Source organism: Lytechinus variegatus, chromosome 5 (genome assembly GCF_018143015.1).
Source record: "Lytechinus variegatus isolate NC3 chromosome 5, Lvar_3.0, whole genome shotgun sequence".
In the NCBI taxonomy this organism is placed as follows: Eukaryota; Metazoa; Echinodermata; class Echinoidea; order Temnopleuroida; family Toxopneustidae; genus Lytechinus; species Lytechinus variegatus.
This window is the reverse complement of record NC_054744.1, coordinates 9,833,955-9,854,279: the sequence shown is the minus strand read 5'-3', so window position 1 is coordinate 9,854,279 and position 20,325 is coordinate 9,833,955. Positions and strand designations below refer to the sequence as shown.

General features: G+C 35.8%; 1 protein-coding gene across 5 annotated transcripts in view; it reads left to right on the top strand.

Moving 5' to 3' along the window:
- LOC121415232 (ras GTPase-activating-like protein IQGAP1) overlaps positions 1-20,325 on the top strand; it is a 153,867-nt gene that overhangs the window by 79,506 nt on the left and 54,036 nt on the right. For 3 of the 5 annotated variants that reach the window (XM_041608409.1, XM_041608412.1, XM_041608411.1), the window contains exons 9-15: positions 4,700-4,878; positions 7,518-7,529; positions 9,107-9,194; positions 12,879-13,042; positions 16,461-16,551; positions 17,221-17,384; positions 19,137-19,173. In XM_041608409.1, coding sequence (XP_041464343.1) covers positions 4,700-4,878; positions 7,518-7,529; positions 9,107-9,194; positions 12,879-13,042; positions 16,461-16,551; positions 17,221-17,384; positions 19,137-19,173 — 735 coding nt within the window. The remainder of the gene's footprint in view (positions 1-4,699; positions 4,879-7,517; positions 7,530-9,106; positions 9,195-12,878; positions 13,043-16,460; positions 16,552-17,220; positions 17,385-19,136; positions 19,174-20,325) is intronic. The other 2 variants (XM_041608413.1, XM_041608410.1) reach the window with 1 other exon arrangement.

The window sequence follows — 20,325 nt, the reverse complement described above, 5'->3', positions numbered from 1 at the left end:
TTCTGATTTATCTTGCTCTCTTGTGTTCTGTATCATGACCCCCCCCCCTCCCGCTCATCTCTTTTCTCTTTGTTTGTATCTGTTCTTTTCTCCTCTCTTTCTCTTAATTCTAGCATTTGGATGTCTTTTTGTCTGTCCATCTCTTGCTTGCTGCTGTCTTTCCTTTTCTCGTCTGTACACCTCTGAAATCTGCCTCACCTTATCAGGTCATATGTCTTTCCCCTTCTCTACTCCCCCCCACGCTTTCTCCATCCCCTCTTCATGTCTGTTCGTGTGTGTCTGCCCCTCGCCCACCTCTCTTCCCCCTTACTCATTCTGGCTCCCTCTTTCGATATCTCTCTTTCTCTTCATCATCTTATCCACTTCTCTCTCTTGCTCTATCTTTCTCATCTCTCCCCCCTCCCTCTCTCTTGCTTTCATTTGAATTGTGTTTAATATCTTCAGGGAGAGGGAGAGGTCTGTTTGTGTGTGTCTGCCCCTCCCCCACCTCTCTTCCCCCTTACTCTTTCTGGCTCCCTCTTTCGATCTCTCTCCTCTTCATCATCTCATCCCTTTTCCCTAACGCTCTGTCTTTCTCCCTCTCTCTTGCTATCATTTTAATTGTGTTTAATATCTTCAGGGAGAGGGAGAGGATGAGAGGGAAATAAGAGGAAATTGAGTGCATGTTACTAACGGAGGTGACATGGTAGCTGATAAAATTACCACCCATTAACACCTCCGTGTGAACTACCTTTACCTGTAAATTGTTTCATGGGGAGTTTGCAAGCTAGCCTCCAGGAGAATTGCCAATAGAAATGCTCATGAACGATCAAACACTTACTTGTGAATGATTTGTGCATAGTGAAGTGTACAGGTTGTGAAGTTATTTTATTAGCTGTCTGTTGTATTCAGATTTTTAAATGGATGTGAATGAGGCAATGGAGCTTTATAAAAACACATATGCCTTGTTTCGATGAGGAGAAGCTAATTGTGTTAATTTAAAACTCTATATATAAACCATTTAGGCCTACTCAAAAGTACCACAGCTGTACCAATAAGACTGCAACCCTTACACTATATCAGTGCAATTATTGCTCCTAACCACCAACAACTTCCACCAACATATCAACCACCACCATTTTTTTCACCCATACCACTCGTTATAAACCACAATTACCAGAGCTGAAAACTTTACCGCTGATGCTACCACCATTCCAATCGTTACATACTAAAACTACCACAGCTGAAACCTAGTTTACCACTGATGCTACCACCATTCCAATTGTTACATACCACAAGTACCACAGCTGAAACCTTTACTACTGATGCTACCACCATTCCAATCATTATATACCACAACTTCCACAGCTGAAACCTTTACCACTGATGCTACCACCATTCCAATCGTTATATACCACAACTACCACAGCTAAAACCATTACCGCTGATGCTACCACCATTCTAATTATATACCACAACTACCACAGCTGAAACCTTTACCACTGATGCTACCACCATTCCAATCATTATATACCACAACTACCACTGAAGCTACCACCATTCCAATCGTTATATACCACAACTACCACAGCTGAAACCTTTACCACCGATGCTACCACCATTCCAGTTATTATATACCACAACTACCACAGCTGAAACCTTTACCACCGATGCTACCACCATTCCAATTGTTATATACCACAACTACCATAGCTGAAACCTTTACCGCTGATGCTACCACCATTCCAATCGTTATACACCACAACTACCACAGCTGAAACCTTTACCACTGATGCTACCACCATTCAAATCGTTATATATCACAACTACATGTACCACAGCTTAAACCTTTACCGCTGATGCTACCGCCATTCCAATTGTTACATACCACAAGTACCACAGCTGAAACCTTTACTACTGATGCTACCACCATTCCAATTGTTACATACCACAAGTACCACAGCTGAAACCTTTACTACTGATGCTACCACCATTCCAATCATTATATACCACAACTTCCACAGCTGAAACCTTTACCACTGATGCTACCACCATTCCAATCGTTATATACCACAACTACCACAGCTAAAACCATTACCGCTGATGCTACCACCATTCTAATTATATACCACAACTACCACAGCTGAAACCTTTACCACTGATGCTACCACCATTCCAATCATTATATACCACAACTACCACTGAAGCTACCACCATTCCAATCGTTATATACCACAACTACCACAGCTGAAACCTTTACCACCGATGCTACCACCATTCCAGTTATTATATACCACAACTACCACAGCTGAAACCTTTACCACCGATGCTACCACCATTCCAATTGTTATATACCACAACTACCATAGCTGAAACCTTTACCGCTGATGCTACCACCATTCCAATCGTTATACACCACAACTACCACAGCTGAAACCTTTACCACTGATGCTACCACCATTCAAATCGTTATATATCACAACTACATGTACCACAGCTTAAACCTTTACCGCTGATGCTACCGCCATTACAGTCATTATATACCACAACTACCATAGCTGAAACCTTTACCACTGATGCTACCACCATTCAAATCGTTATGTATCACAACTACATGTACCACAGCTGAAACTTTTACCACTGATGCTACCACCATTCCAATCGTTATATACCACAACTACCACAGCTGAAACCTTTACCGCTGATGCTACCACCATTCAAATTGTTATATACCACAACTACCACAGCTGAAACCTTTACCACTGATGCTACCACCATTCAAATCGTTATATATCACAACTACATGTACCACAGCTGATACCTTAACCACTGATGCTACCACCTTAACATATCAGTGTCATTCCCACTCCTCACCACCAACTTCCACCACCATGACCACCACTGATACAAGCACCATAAGGTGTATTACTACCATTCCTATACCTCACTACCACAGACTTCCATCACTACCAACACCGCCCTTTATTCACCACAGCTACCACTGCTGCAACTCTTATTACTTATACCACCATCCCTGTAGTCTAGTCTGCAGGCACAGACCCCGACTGAAACTTTGATCTGCAAGTGGGTCTTCGCCCAAAGACTAGCACGTATGAAACTTGCTGTTTTGATTTTAGGTTTAGAGGGTCTTCTGTACATGAGTAATTGTAGGCTACATGTTCAGACCATTCAACCCGAATTAAGGGTTTGCACAGCAGACTTCATGTACATGCTTTCAGTAAACCATTTCCACCACCAATACTACATGTACCACATTAATGCTACCTCTTAACCACCACTTCTATCACTTTCACCACCAACAACAACAATAACAACTGTTATGAACAAGAAAGTAACTTGAAGTTAAATTTTATTGCCAGTGCACAAGTCTTATAAACTGTATGAAAGAACTTATTGGGGAATGTTATTGAAATTAATTAAAATCCAAGCAATATTTGTTTCGTGCCATGTTCACCTCTGTACAGAATTTCTATATCATCAAGCAATGTATATTCCTCTATACTTCCTGAAATATTGGTAGTTTTCCTTAAGAGGAATTTCTCTGTTTATTTATATATCAAAAGTTTTTCTATCTCAACAGGAACTGATATTGATAACCAAACTTCTTCAGTAATGTAATATCAGGATAGCAGATTACACTGAAAGGAAATAAGACAGTAAATATTTATATTATATTGGATGGGCGTGGCTCAAATGGTATACGAGAGATATTCCATTAGTTATGGCCTATTTTGAACAAATCGTAGATATATTGGCCATAGCGAGTGTAATATATCTGGTATATTCTGGTATTATTATATCTTTTCTAAAAAATTGAAGTGATTGAGCAAATCATGTCACTCAATCGGTTAAAATGGCCCCACTTTATAAAAATCATTGTGATCATGGAAATGTGATTTACATGTAGCACTTTATATAATATGAAATGTCATCATTGCATGCTGTATTGCATTGATTATCAGGTACGCTATTTCACACATTTGACCATGCAATACAGTTCTACATATATCTTGAACTGCAAATTTATTTGGATGCTCTGTGCTATGTGCTTTCATTGCGATCTAAATATTACAAATGCAGTATTATAATTCATCAGTGCATATTAAAGTTATGGATTATTGATAACAATGACAAAATTATTCTAGCTTCAATTACAAGCCACTGGGCAATGCTTGTCATTTTACAAAGCAAACATGCAATCTGGAAGAAGGTATGCAAGTTCAATCCTATACCCACTAAAGGCATGGTCACACCGCCCGAGCGTCGTTGGAGCGGTCATGGAGCGGAGAGAAAAAAATCATCACCGCTCACTACCATTCACCATTTTCGATTTCGATTGTGTTTGGGGTTTTTTTTTCGATTTTTTTCCCCAATTTTGTGAGCGAAATTTGACCCTCTTCCCTACTGCTCCACAACCGCTCCAACAACGCTCGGGCGGTGTGACCATGCCTTTCAGATAGCCAAAGAACACACTGGGGCAAGTGTAGATTCACCTGAAAAATGGCAAAAATAACTCTTGAAGATTTAAAAGGAGAATCTGTAATTGCTACATGTATTCAGGACATGAGGTTGCAAATGAATGAAAGAAGAAAAAATTGGCCTTAACAGGAAAAAAAAAATTTAGACACTTTTATTTAAATACCAGATGGTTACCTTTCCAATTTTCAACTTCATTTTCAATTTTGACTTCTGTCTGTAGTCCACGCGGCCGTGATCGCCATCAACGAGGCCATCGACAAGCAGGTCCCTTCGGACACGATGACGGCGCTCCGGAATCCCAACGCCCTCATGCAGAACATAGACGACAATAACCAAGATGCCTACCAGGATTGCCTGTATGATGCCAAGCTAGCCAAGGCACAGATCGCCCTCAATAAGGTACTCTTTTAATCTTTCCCGCACGATCACTGGTGTAAATTCAAACAGCAAACCTATGTTAAGGGGGGTGACTAGTGTTCCATCTCCCACACTTGAATAGAATGACATCATGTATTTACGCCCATGCACACAATTGTTGTAATTTTTCTCATTTTTCTCTTTCACATCTGTACCAGAGAAACTGACATCGAGGGCCCGTAACAAAAAGCTTAGCAATTATCTTAACTTTGGAAGGTTTTCATGGCGAAGAAGAGTGGAGTGGGATTCACGGTACACCCTGTAATCTTTCGTGGGAATGTTTCGACAAGAGTGAAGACGACAAGAACACACTTGTCATAATGAGTTTGAGTGGTCCTTGTCAGGACCAACATATGCTCACGAAAGATAACATGGAGCACCATGAAACCCACTACACTCTTTTAGCAATTATTGTTGAATTTTTTTTTTAAACTGATAACATTGACTACATTGTAATAAGAAATCAAGCCATCGATTAATCGCTTACCTTTGTGTTATGGGACCCAGGTCTTGATTTCATCCCAGGTTATCCAAGGCTGTGGCCTCAGATGTCCTTAGATATTGCCTTCATGCCCTTCCAAATATTTGTAGAGTTAAGGACAAAGTGAAGCGCCCTTTTTGCCCGAGGCCTTGGTGCCCTGCTGTAATCCAGTGCATGTGTCCCATTGATAAGTTCAGCTTTGATATTGATGCCTTTGAATGGCCTTGGATGCCTCTAAAGTGAGCACTGCCCTTTCCTGTGGAGTGCCCTTTTAAAAAATGGCCTTTCCGCTTTGAATTGTTAATTTAATCCCTGGGACATGGAGCTATAGGGCTTGGATCATGTCATCCTTTATGTCTTGCAAGTTCTGTGTTTTCCCAAATTCGTTTTCTGAGTCATGGAAAATTTGGGACTTTCTCTGGAGTGCTGCAAGTTCCATGTCAAGTTATCAGAATCAATAGGTGCAGTTAGGAAAGCAAGATTGAGAAAATATCAGTTTCTCATTAGTAATCCCTCAGAATTAGTTTTAACAATATTTTGAACAAGAAGTTCTCCCAACTTTAGAAAATGGAGGCAAATTTCACCATTTACCCCTTCCCAAGCTGAAACAAAACTTTGTTGGCTGCTGAAAAAATGTTTACACCAACATTTATTGAGGTTTATTTATACATGTACAGTCCGACCTCTCTTATCCGGACACGTTGGGACCAGCACCAATCCGGATAAGGGATTTATCCGGATCTGGGAGACCCAATATTAAATACACGCAGCTGCGTTGCCAGCTGCCTCCCCAGGCCACCAGCGGTAGCTACACTGCACTATTGTATTGTAGTGGGCGTACGGTAAAGACAATATTCACTGCAGAGTCAGTGCAAATTATAGGCAGTGTTTTTTATTGAAATGAAATCGATCGATGGCCAAAACTCTTGGATAATTTACCTGCTAAAATGACTGAGGTATACATCGAGCATACTTCGAAAGAAAGTGAATGACTCGATGAAACCAAGTTTTAAAATTAGATCATCGCGGCGGGTATCGCAGCTTCGCAATGTCAGCCATTGTTTCACTGACTGTAGGCTCAAACATGATAGATGGCGCTGTCCGTATTGAGGCCTAAAGTTAGCTAGCAAGACATGTATTGTTTTTCCCGCGAATCAAAAAGAGAAACGTGATGAAATGTTTGCGCTGCACCCTGATTTACTGGAAATTATCATTCCTAAAGTTCTTTTGGTGATTTGGGTGAGATATTTTCATGAAAAATATGTTTGGTGTAGGGTGAATATGTTGGGAAATATATGTAATCAGTGTGGGTTTATGTATAGGATTGAGTTTAGATTGAAATCTCATTTCCTCACGTACCTGTACTAGATTTAAAAAAAAAAAAAATCTCGGCAAGTGTGCGTCCGGATAATAGAGAGATCCGGATAAGGGGAGGCCGGATAAGAGAGGTCGGACTGTATGTAAATGGTCACAATATACATGTGGTATAGTGTTATAGATCAATTTGAAGGTATATTATATCACCAATCAGTTTTACAACATTTTTATTTGAATGCTGTATTCCATATCAAATAAAATCACGAATCAAGCAAATCAAATAAACTGAAAGCATTATTTTTATTCATTCCTTTCTTATTCAGTATGCTATAAATCATAAAGGTATTTGAAAAGTAGCAGTCTGTAATAATACTCTCATAAGCAATTACATGTAGATAAAACCTTTAAATCTGTACTGTTTGGATATTACTGGCTGTAAATTAGATTGGCAGGCAGGTATCAATTGGTAATAAAATGGAAATCCATTCCATTAAATAATTGTATTCCAGCCATAAAATAGAGCAGCACAATTTTGTTTCCAGGTTTTGATATCAAATCTGAATAGGAGATTCAGTTGTTCATGTTAATGTGAAAATGATAGATTGTGAACATGATAGATTTCCTTCGTAACGCAGATATAGGTCATTAAAATACTTTCTATATCTTAATAACCACTCCAAGATTATTTTTTGCCTCATTATTTTACTTGAGATAATGTAACATCTATTTCTTTTATGAATATAACATATTATATGAATTTGTAAACTTGGTTTTTCTTTACCCTGTTTTTATTTCCTTTCTTGAAAAAATCAATTCCATCCAGGCCTCATTGAAGGTATATCAACTGAAGATTCGGGAAATATTTAGTTTTATCTTTTTTTTTTCCCAGATGATGTATTCAATAATCTTTGTTTTCTTTCTTCATTTGGTGATATGAGGGGTTTTGTCCTAATTTTCTGGGGCACTGATTGTCGGATTGAAGATATTTACGATAGTTTTGTATTGGAGTAGTTGAATTACGTTAGGATGAAAATGATATATGGGCTTTGCTAAATGCATTTTCATTTGTTGAAATTCAGAAGATACAAGAGATATTTTGACAAATCTGAAAGCTGTGCCACTAGAAATATTTCTTGTGTTAGGAGAGGTTCATTGCTTTAATTTCATGTTTTTATTATCAGGAATAAGGATTATGCGATGAGATATAACAAAATATTTAGATTATAACTTCCCTGTTTGTGGGTTGTTTATTTTTCTATCTGTTTAGAATGGATATTGGTTTCACATGTATTTATTTAGTTATATTTTGATTTTATACGAGGACATAAGTATATATATGTATCATTTTATAGTTGAGTTGGTTATTACTAGTATTAGTATTTGGTATCATGTCTATTTTCAACATTGGCTTTTATGTTGTTTGATAAATATCATTTACATATCAAATGGTTTCACAAAGAGATGCATTTGTCTATGATATTAAAATGTAACAAGAAGACATACTCTTTATGAAATGTCAATTTCCCTAGAAACTTTTTAAAGAGTAAGTTAGTAATGAAATCAAGCCCCTTTGAAAGGTGTTCAAATCTCAGAATCTCTTAAAAATATAAAATTTTGGGAAGGAAGGGTCAAACATGATAACAAAAAGAGAAATAGAAAACAAAGATAAGTCAACTTATGAAGATGATTTTTGAATGGATAGCATGTTATTTTTAGTAATGTAAGAAAGCAAAATACAAGATAAGAAAACAATGAAGCATACAGAGTTTAATAAGAGATCACAATATTTTTCCCCCCTGAAAGAAGCTGAAATTCTTTCTTTTAATGACACTGAGTAAATTCTAAATTTATTTTTTTATTTATTCAGTTAATTTTTAATTTTTCTTCACATTTTCATCCTCAGAATAAGTATCAACTCATTCATTTTCATTAAATTCCATATTTTTCACATTATTCTGTCCTTAATTAATTACTTAATTGGTAAAACTTTTTTTTAGATATCCAGCTTTAACCAGGATCAGGTGGGTTTTTTTTTTATAAAGCTGTTCGTAAGTTAAGAGTGACTTTAGGAACGACCAGTGAACCTTTTTTACCTGTTTAATAATCACCAATATATCTTTTAATACCACAAGAAAGGATCACCAGTCGTACTTAAGGTCACTCTTATACAGCTTTATCATATGAAGCACCCCTGGTAACAAAAAAACTTAGCAACTGATCATAATTATGATTGATTTTCATAATTGCTTGTACAATATTATCAAGGCAACATTAAAAAAATATAAACAAATTAATTATGATAAAAGAAAGATTTATGACAATTGCTGTTATGCTTCCTGTTAAGGAACCCTGGTAATTTTGAGAAAATCTTGAATTTGTAACTTTTTTTATTATTATTATTCACTGCTTCAGTCAACAATAGAAGCTGAAGAAGACATGGATGCCTATGACATGCTGCTTACACAGGCAGAGATACAGGGAAACCTAAACAAAGTCAATCGTAAGTAACAAATTTTCAATTCATATCTGTAAATTTATTATAATGCAAGTATATAAGTTGGTTTAATTCACTTGATACCAACCAGGAACAGGGGCCCTTCTTACAAAGAGTTGTGATTGATCCAATCAATCACAACTATGGAAAGCCAGCAAAGTCAACATATATAAAATGCATGTTTGCTTAAAAAATTCTAGATATGAATGTATACCCATAAATTCATTGATTTCATAACAGTTTGGTGTGTTCTCCTTTGTTTACCAAGGCCATTTTGCACATTTCTAGCAGAAAAATGGATTTCCATAGAGTTACGATTGATTAGATCAATTGTAACTCTTTGTAAGACGGGGCCCAGAAGTCCCCTTCCCAAATCCCATATGATTCTAGTGTGTTAAACAGAGTATATAAGAAACTTGTGTCATCCTTGGCTTCTCTTTTACAGATTCAAGTAAGACTGAGTGATTAAGATAATTTTTTCCTCCATGTCATTGTAGTAGAAGGATTCAAGAAAGTGTGAATGTTGATGAGGATGAGAGTCGGCATTTATGTTGCAGAATGGAAATAGAATTAAAAGATGGTGAAAGATGAATTATGATAATTTCCCTGTCAAAATTTCATAACCATGCAATTATTTAAGTATTTGGAAATTATGTATGTAGGCCTACAATGTACATATAAATTTTATTCTAAGTATTGACAAAAATGAGAGCCACTTTCATTGGGTTCCATACCTTGTGTTTGAATTCGTGGATATATGGTCAATTCAACATTGCTATAGATTGAACATCCTAGTGCCACTTTGGCTGACAGTATAAAGGCATTGTCAGCTATTACAGGGTGCTATTTCTAAAGGTTCCAGATTTTATCATGGAAGATCTGTGTTGGTTGAAAATGAAAGAAGTAATCTACATCCAGGCGTTCAAACCTTCTCTTAATAAGGACTGGTAAAGTCGATCACAGCGTCACTAATATCAACTCTTCTGAGATTTGTTGCATTTCCAGATTGTATTCCGTGGTTTTTACTCAACTCTTTTTGAGCACCGATATCGGTTCCCAAGATTGACAGTTCATTAGCAACACATGAAAACAGCGCAATGTAACACCCCTTGGGCCGATGCAGTAAATCAAAAACATCATTCTAAAACATTCTCTTGGGCTGTTCAGATAAATGATGATTGGCAGTGTTTCCACACCACCTTAATGCCAAGTCGAGTCTTTCACAATTCCTGGTGATGTCATAGCTCATGAGTTATTCCAACTAGTGACTCATAATTGAAAGAAAAACAAAACAGAAAAGGATTCAACACCAGCTTTTGATAATATTAACAAAACCAGTTTCAAAATGATATACATGTAAGGTCAAGATGTGTTTTGACAAATTTTTCATAGACATTTAAGATGAAAAAGAAATCTCCCAAATTGTAATATTTACAGATCATTTTCATAGTGAATACAATACTTTTTTCTCCTGAAAGAAGCTGGAATTCCTTTTAATGGCACTTATAAATTAAGTTTTATAAATTCATATATTGGCCTATAGTCAGTTTTTTTTCTTCACAATATCATTTTCAGGATGAGTTCCAACTTGTTCAGTTTCATTATTCTATATACAACAAGTGGTTATTTTAGCATAGATGTCTCTCTGCCAAGCAGTGAATCTAAGAATTATCATATTTTCTTGCTATTCCTTGCCAAAGTGTAAGAAAAAGATGAAAATGAAATGATGAAAAATGTAACAGCATTATCTTTTGTAATAATGTTATTTTGGGGGAGGGGCGAGATAGAGCTTGATAGCTTGTAGGCCTGTATGAAAAGTAGATGTTCACCCTTGATTTCATATATATATAAAAGAATTATCTTCACCTATTAGATTATTCTCTCGTATAGGTTGGCAGCAGATACAGATATGACTCTTCTAATCATGAAAACGATACCTGTAAAAAAAAATGAATTCAATCATTACTCAGAATATCTCCAAGAGGGACTTTTTATATTTTCTTTCCTGCAAGAACTTGGCAACAAGTTCATGAAGCCCCATATTATTGACCCATATACCTAATTGTTGAGAGATTAAATGTAGAGATGAAGATATCTTCCTGCTGAAGGCACGCTTTGTCAAAACTTTATCAGTAAGAATGGCACTTCAAAATAATACAGAAAAATTCCAACGATTGGGGATGATCAAATAAGAAAGAAATGCCCAAACTTCTACTAGCCCATTTCTTGAGAAGGCCAGCTATTTCTCAAGCCGAAGGATCAGTTGTACATTTCCCTTGCAAAGCATGACCTGCTGTCTTGTAATCACTGAATTTCATTAATGATAATGTTAACATCCCCACACAGCAACAATACAGGAAACAAAAAAATCAAGAAATTCAGTAAGAACACAGAATTCTAAAAATTACTCTACAGGTATATAAATACAGTTTTTTTCAGGCTAACAAGTTTGAAATACAAACAATTCATTGAAAAATCAGAAAAAAATCAAAGAAAAATATAAAAAAACAGTATATAGTGAAAAATCTGCCCTTAAAAATGTTCTTTTTTTGCTGTTTTACATGTCTTGACCAAGCTTTATCTTCAGGGAGACCAACCTTTTCACATGTTTTATGTATCTCCGAAGATATAGGAGATAAAGAAGATAGTGTACTATGTTATAGTACATGTACACTGAAGATCACAGAATCAGCTACTTAGAAAACGGGTCACAGGGGTCTCCAGTTTATACATGTATGATTGTCTGGAAAGTTTGACTTGTGTGATGGCTGAGGATGATAATTGGCTACAGACCCGAGGAATACTGACCTTGCGACGATGAGCTAATCATGACCGTGATTCAGTGGTTTAGAGATATCATTACCCAATCCGAGTAGCCCACTCACAGGGTATTGACCTTACGAGGATTAAGGATTCTATCCACACCCCTAGGATTCTATGGTGTGGGTTACAGGATGTAGACTGTCGCTTTCAGGCCTTGGATGGGCGACAGTCTACCCCCCCCCATCTTTGTTTTGAGATATTCATTTTGATTTCTAGAAAAGTGTGAAAGTGAGGTTTCTTTATCATGACATTGCGAAGAGTACATGTAACTCACCCCCAAGAATGAGGCATTAGTGAAAGAATAGAATTCATAATTACCTTTTGACAATGGTCATTCTCTACAGTGTATGATAATTGAATGTTTATCCATGATACAGAATTTTTTTTTTTTTTTTTTTTTTTTAGGTATGAAGCATGAATTTGACCATGAGCATTTGTTTTTCATGTGATGGTTATGGTGATGATGATGATGTTGACGATGATGACGATGATGATGGTGATGATGATGGTGATGATGATGACAATGATGATGATGATGATGACAATGATGATGATGACAATGATGATGATGATGATGATGATGACGATGATGATGGTGATGATGACCATGATGATGACGATTATGATGGTGACGATGATGGTGACAATGACGATGGTGATGGAGATGGTGGTGAAGAAGAAGAATAATAATAATAAAAAGAAAAAGAAGATGATGATAATGATGGTGACGATGATTACATAATGTCATCAACCATCTGTGATTGGCATCCATGAGGCTTGCTCTTTGTCATCTCTACGTTATCACTCTCCTTAATCACTTTCCATAATTACTAAAACAAATCTTCAAAACCTTTCCTCCCATTTTAGTAAATACCCAACTGGACAAGGTGAACGACCTCCTGGACACCCAGAATGCATCTGAACTGGTTGAAGTACTGATGAATGCAGGCCTAGGACTCAAGGATGTTTCAAGGGAGAACGCAGACTGGTATCTTAAAATCCTACAGCAGGCTAAGCAAAATAAAATAGAGGTGAGGAAAAGAAATGATAACAGTCTGTGTTTGGGCTCATTGCAAGAAATTGCATAAATCTATTCCATAAGTTGTACATGTATGTTGGTTAGACAGTAATTTTAATCTTGAGTGAGAGAAATGTCCAAAAACAGATAATGAAAATGACAGTGAGAGAGTAGCCTTGCAATATACAAATAATGAATGTTTATGATTGCACGGTTGATGACATTATTGCAAAATGGGCTGAATTAACAATATCAAACAACAAATCAAATCACAAGGTGTCATATCTAGGTGTTATATAATGAATAATATGAGTAGTAATATTTGTGATTTTAATAAATTCAGTCGTAGTTATCCAGGGGAGCATGTCATGAAAGGACTTGTTTGACATTTTATCCGCCAAAGTTTGAGTAATCCGATAGAAACCATGGTACCAGTCAGTCACATGTGTTTCTCATCCAATCAAAATCAAAGGAAAGATGTCAGATCTGGGGGGCATTTCATGAAAGGACTTGTTGGACGTTTTATCTGACAGTTACCATAGTAACAGTACCTCTCAGCCAATCAACATCAGAGAAAGATGTCAGATCTGACAACTTGTCGGATGAAAATGTTGATGAAACACTCCCCTGAAAATTTGTCAGCTGCTGAAATATTCTCTTGGAATAAATATCTTCCTGAAGCAACATTGGCAAACATTGATCTCAGTTTGAGATTGTGCTGTGTGGTAATGTCTTGTGGGTACGGATCAAATTGTAGCTCAGTTGGTAAAGCAGGGGTTTCGGATTCCGATTACCCGGGTTCGATTCTCATTTGATGTGCTAGTGCCCTTCGTTAAGGCATTAATCCTCATTACCCGGTCCCTCGGAGAGGACCTGAAGCCGTCGGTCCTCTGGTTGCTTGCTTACATGCATTCATGCTTTCTTATAGCAATCGGGTAAAAAAAAATATCACTATCTATATTATATAGAAAGCAAGGAATAGCTGTATTTTTATTCAATTCATCAAAACAATATAGAAAAAAGCAAGACATATTCAAATAATTTTGAATAGAAATATCACATTTTGCAGTGTGAAACGATTTTAATTTTAAAGAGCGCTATATAAATGAACATATTATTATTATCATGAGGAACATTTCCAGTCAGTGCTTTATTCTTGAAAACAATTCTGGGCTTCTGTTCTGGACCTTAGGTATTCAAAACATAAGATTCCATGCAGATGACAACACTGAATTGTAATCAGTACCTTGTTCTGGCTGCTTTAGTTATTGAAGCCCATTATCTTATCATATTGCCAATTTTAAGGATGCTAGTTTTTAGTGAAAGTATATCTGATTTCAGGACCTTGCTTTTTATTTTGATGCCAAAGTTTCGGCTTATATGTAACAGAAATAGTTGTTTGATTCTGATACCTGATATTAAAAACCAAGAGTCCTGGTTGCAACTTGAATCAAGAAGCAATGTTCAATGTCCTTGTGATGATAAGTTGGGGTGTATATTCAGCCAATGTTGAGTGAATTCTAAGCTATTGTTATCAAAGCCAATGTTAATATTGTGAAGCAGAGATTTGAACTTGGTTGTCAAGGGTCGGATTTGCTCGGATGTATATGTTGCCATACGGTAGCTCTGAATGAAAAACACTTTCAGGAAGTTTGAAGAATCATTGAGCGGTGTGATTGTCAAAATAATGATAATGGCCCTATTGTCAGGAAGCCGGTGGAACCCGTGATATATACCAAACTATTGCCCCGATCAACTCCATGTGCATATAATGTAGTAGGGACTTGGTAGGGCAATAGTGATTGATGGTGACTCTTTGAAGGTGAAGATCTATGATTACAATGAGGAGGGTGGTGAGAACGGCCATGGAGGCAACTGTGTTGGTGGTGTTCGGTAGCATTGTGGTGATGGTGATACCACTGTTGTTACCGGTGTTGTTCTTGCTGCTGCTACAGGTAGGAATGTTGTTGTGTCTTTCAGGAAGCGTTGCCAGTGTGCTGTTATGTAATCATATCATGATAGTCAAGGGTTGTGTAGAATTGTGTCATTTAGTGGTGACTCTGATGTAGTTAGTCAATTTTAAGTCAATTTGTGCTCATTTTTATAAAAAATGTTTACATGTCCATGAACAAACATGTTTGCACCGATTCAGTTTAACAATTACTTCAGCTGGAGCTAAGCCGAGGATTTATTAATTCTTGGTATCTATATTCTATAATTTGGAAAACGAAGGACAAAGTGATTTTGCACTGTGAAATATTTATTTGCCTTTCAGTAGCAGTATGTCCTTGTTTTATCTTTATTAGAGATATTTACTGGTTCTAAACACATTCTTTAATGGAGAATCATCATTGATTTTAAAAAATGCACCGGTACCTAAAAAATATTGGGTGTTTTTAAACCACAATTAACTGTTTTCATTGATATTTGACATTGAGCTGCCAATTATTTAGAATTGATCCTATCTAGTAAGTGATACCAAACAGGTTTTTCCCCTAGAAATAGGATTTTTTTAAACTTGTAAGAATGATGAATTTTGGTATATGTTTTATAAGTTTTTAGAAAAATATGATTTTAGGCTTGAAAATAGGCTTCATAAAAAGAAATAAAGAATAAAAAATAAAGATACTAGGACAGCCTCTAAAATCAATCCCCATCTAATTTATGGTGCTGTGATGCACAGTTGCTGAAATGAAGTCATGAGTTCAATTTTTCGTGATATTATTATGGTTTTGATTTCATGTACAGCAAAGGTAGCCAGTTATTGCATTCTTGATTGTACTAATTATATACTATAGGGGATGATGGATACTTAGAAGAGACAAAGTGACTGCTTGTACTACTTGTTAATCACTTATTATCTGTTGATATGCTGTACTTTTTCTCGTGTAAACAAATAATGTGTATGCTGCTCTTTTGTTTTTCTTGTTTATTTTTTAATTACTTGTATTTTTTATTTTCTATTTGTTGCACAAAATCATGAAAACACGTTAAAAACTTTAAAGAAGGAAAACAGTAGTAGATTTTTTGAAATTTTTGGACAGTATGTGAAATAAGCAAACCTTGAAAGTTTTTCATCTCTGAAGCCCTATACAGTGTATCATGATAGATACAATACTTGTATAGTTTATTTGTGATTTCTTTCACAAAATCATGAAAACCCATTAAAAACTTTTTATAAAAAGGGAAACAGTAGTAGATATTTTTGAAATTTTTGGACAGTATGTGAAATAAGCAAACCTTGAAAGTTTCTCATCTCTGAAGCCCTATACAGTGTATCATGATAGAGACAATACTGTTCATGGAGATATGCTTTCGTAAAGTTGATATCTATTTTGGTCTCAGAGGCTACTCATAGCTAGCCTATACAGTGTATCATGATAGAGACAATACATGCTTTTGTAAAGTTGATATCTATTTTGGTCTCATAGGCTACCGGGAACCCCTACCCTAGATTAGAGAAGGAAGAGGTCCAGGCTGGTGTAAACGCAGCTAACATCCTAGCCAAGGAAGAAAAAGATGGTGAGTATGTTAAGATTATCCTTGAGATATTCCTATTGATTGATACATTAATATTTTATCAAAGATAAATGTAGTTGCACTAAATGATAATTTCACAAGAAAGATTAACTTTCCTTTTATCATATTTGATCTATATTAAATCTGGTGCAGCTACGTATTAACTGACAGAAAGTAGATGATAAAATCTAAGCTGAAAAAATCATCACACCGTAGAGCCCAAACACAGATAAGAAAGGACTGGACATTTTGTTTGAATCCCCTGCTTATTTTCTCAGTAATTCCATTATTCTTTTCTTTATTAGGTTTTCTCTTCTTTTTTTAGTGGATTACTTTTTTAGTGATATACCAATATTAAGTAGGTGAATTTTTTTTGCAGTGCATTGTTTGTTAAGTTTAATTTGTCTCTTGCTTACTGAAAATGGATGTTATCATTACATGCAATTTGTATCTTTTATATACTTTAAAACATCTTAAAGATGATAATAATGATTGATGTGATTTAGGATGGGCCAAATCCACTCTGTAAAGTGCCAAAAGATGAAAAATTAAAAAAAAGATAAAAAAGAAGACAGAAAGAGAGGCAAAAATATTTATACAATTCAATGATAACGTTAAATAATAAATTGACAACAACTAAACATGATCATTTGTTTTGAATGTTATCAACAGTGGGTTTTGCAATTCAAAACATCAACTCATTAATCGACAACGGCACCCCGGAACAGCTTGTAGCGGCTCTATCCAGACCGGAGGCTCAGCTCCCACACGTACACCCATACTGCCATGCACTCTACAAAACAGAACTAGCAAGGCTCAAGATTAGCAATGAAGGGGTAGGTTCATCTAAGAATTTATTTATATTCAATATTTGTATATATTTATTCAAAGTGAATGTCTATGGTGATTGAATGCGTCTTTCCCGATTCGGATGATATATGTGATTTTAAAGAATACTTTTGCTATTCAGACCGTGGTCCCATTTCATAAAGTCTTGTTATAATAACAAAAAGCTGATTTCTATAACAAGCTTGCCATCAGCAAATCAAATTGAATTATTTCAGTAGATTTAAGCTGCTACTGCAAAATTGTTACTGTAACAAGTTTTGTGAAACAGGGCCCCTTTTGGCCCCAGCTTTATGAGCCACCTCCCAGGGGGCCATTTCATAAAGCTGATCTAAGGTTAAGAGCAACTTGAAGAACGTCTGGTGAACCTTTCTTACTTGCTAAATAATCACCAATGAACATTTAATGGAGATTATTATTTACATGTACCACATGAAAGGATCACCAGTCATTCTTAAAGTCACTCTTAACTTACAGACAGCTTTATGAAAGGGCCCCCTGGGAGGTGGTTCATAAATCTGGTGGGTGTCTCATAAAGCTGTTCTTAAGATAAGAGTGACTTTAAGAACGATTGGTGATCATTTCTTGTGGTAAATGGTACATTCTTTGGCGATGGTTTAGCGCGTAAGAAAGGATCACCAGTCGCTCTTAACTTATGAAACAACTTTATGAAATGGACCCCTGGTTGGTGTGTCATAAAGCTGTTCATATATGTAAGTTACAAACTACTTTACTTTAATCCTTTCTTGTGGTATTACGATATACCTGAAATTCATTTAGTGACTAAAATTGATCACCAGTCAACCATAAAGTCACTTGTAACTTACGAACAGCCTTATGAAACACCTACCTGGTTTAAAGTTACAAGTGGCTAAATGACATATCCCTATTGTTGACTCAGCACATGTTCCAGTTGAACGTAAAGTTGTGTGAAACATAGAAATAGTTTTTATACGCAACACCCACAGGGTGGTGTCTCATTAAAGTGTTTGTGAACTTACAAATTACTTTACGAACAAATTTCCATCTTGATTTTATAGAAAAATAATACATTATTCTGTAAATTCTTGTAAACACAAAATTTTCTGCAATTTAATTACCTTTACAAACAGCGTACAGACATTTTTATCTATTGCAATTTATAACAATCATTCACAGGGCGTTCATAAAGGTATTTGTGTCCATAGCACAGCAGAACTTGTCTACTTGAAACACAAAGTTTTATTTTAGATAATTTTTAAATCTTTTTACTAGTTTTCTGTCAGTTTACCCAGTGTAACATTATTTTTTCTGTTTGTTTGGTCTTTTTTAAGGAGAATTTTCTTTTTCTAACACATTTCAAGCCCATACATTGTACAACTATTTTTTTTAGAAAGCGTTTCCTTTACTTAAAAGTTAGTTCATATTAAAAAATATATATTTTTAGAGAAAATATTTTGAAAATCTGTTAAGCAAATGCAGTCATACGTTTCTTTTTTCCCTTCTATTTTCTTGAGGGGGGGGTCATGCAGATCCGCTGACCCCTGACTAATTAAAAGTGTTGGTAATGCAATCGGTCCAAATCATTATTAAATACAGTTAGTTGTGTTCAAACTTTTAACTGGTGATGTTTCATCATGTTTAATAGGGTAAAGAGGATACAAAAAAAATTAATGGTTTTTACCAAGAAGCATCTGTTTGAAGCTCCTTGATTTTACAATAGATAATCATTTTAGATATCATTTCATTTCCTTTCTGTTTAGGACTTAAACCTGGAGCAACTACAAGATGCAGTCAGAGGTATGTTTACACCATAGAGCTATTACATTTCTAATGTTAACAAGAATTTGAGAAAGAATCTGAACAGAATTTTATAATTTGCTATGTTACTCTTAAAACATTGAAGTCTTTTCTACTCTTCGCCCAATTTTCCCTTTAATTTTCCCCATCTTTCTCTGTCTGCTTTTCCACAGGCAGTTCTCTTTATTGACTCTGTCTTTTTCTACTATCTTTCTATTTGTCCGTCATTCTGTACGTCCATCCAGCCAATTAGCCATCCATAAATCTATCCAATCATCTCTCCATCCATCCATCCATAGGTCCATTCCACCCATCTCTCTACATGTATCTTCCCATCTATATCTGTCATTTTCTCTCCCCCCCCCCCCCCCGTACCTTTTTCGGTTCAACCATAAGGTTTTCCTCACCAGTCACAGTATGATCTTTTTGTAGTGTTATTAAATTTTTCATTGTTTTGACAGTTCACTGTATATCAAGTTACGATAACTGTTATTTTGACCTTTAAGAATTGGTTAGCATAATAATATAGATAGTTGCATGTAGAAGTATTAACTCATGTAACAATGTGTCGGTGCAAGAATGCCATTAACACTGCTCTTCCTTGCATCGAATGTGTGCAAAAACACTCTTAGGGGGAGGTATACATGTAAGTGCACTGTATAAGGGCATTTCTACGCCAATGTAGTGCGACAAAGTGTGTTGCTAAGGGCTTTCTTGCACCGACATGACAAAAAATGAAGACACGTTCGCAGTTTTTCACTACGCTGAATGCTACCAATTACACATGGAATATGATTAGAAAGGGGAAAATGTGATATGATACCTCTCCCAGTGCATTATGCGGTGCCATTCCTGAATGAAAGCCGTTTGATTTGAACTAATCATTATATAATCTAAATTGGCAACACAATGAAAACAACAAAATCACTGTTAATAATGCAAATTGGCAAATTTTCAGTTAAGTAATTCTCTTATTAATCTTCACTCATGTTATATATCTGTATTTTTTTTAAGTATGACTATGAATGATAGAAATAGTTGTTGCCAATTTAAGGATAAAAAGGATTAATTTTTAACATGATGAAAGTGGTGTCTCTGTATTGGTTACCTGATTATATACCAGACAAATCTATGTGCGTTTGTGTATAACAT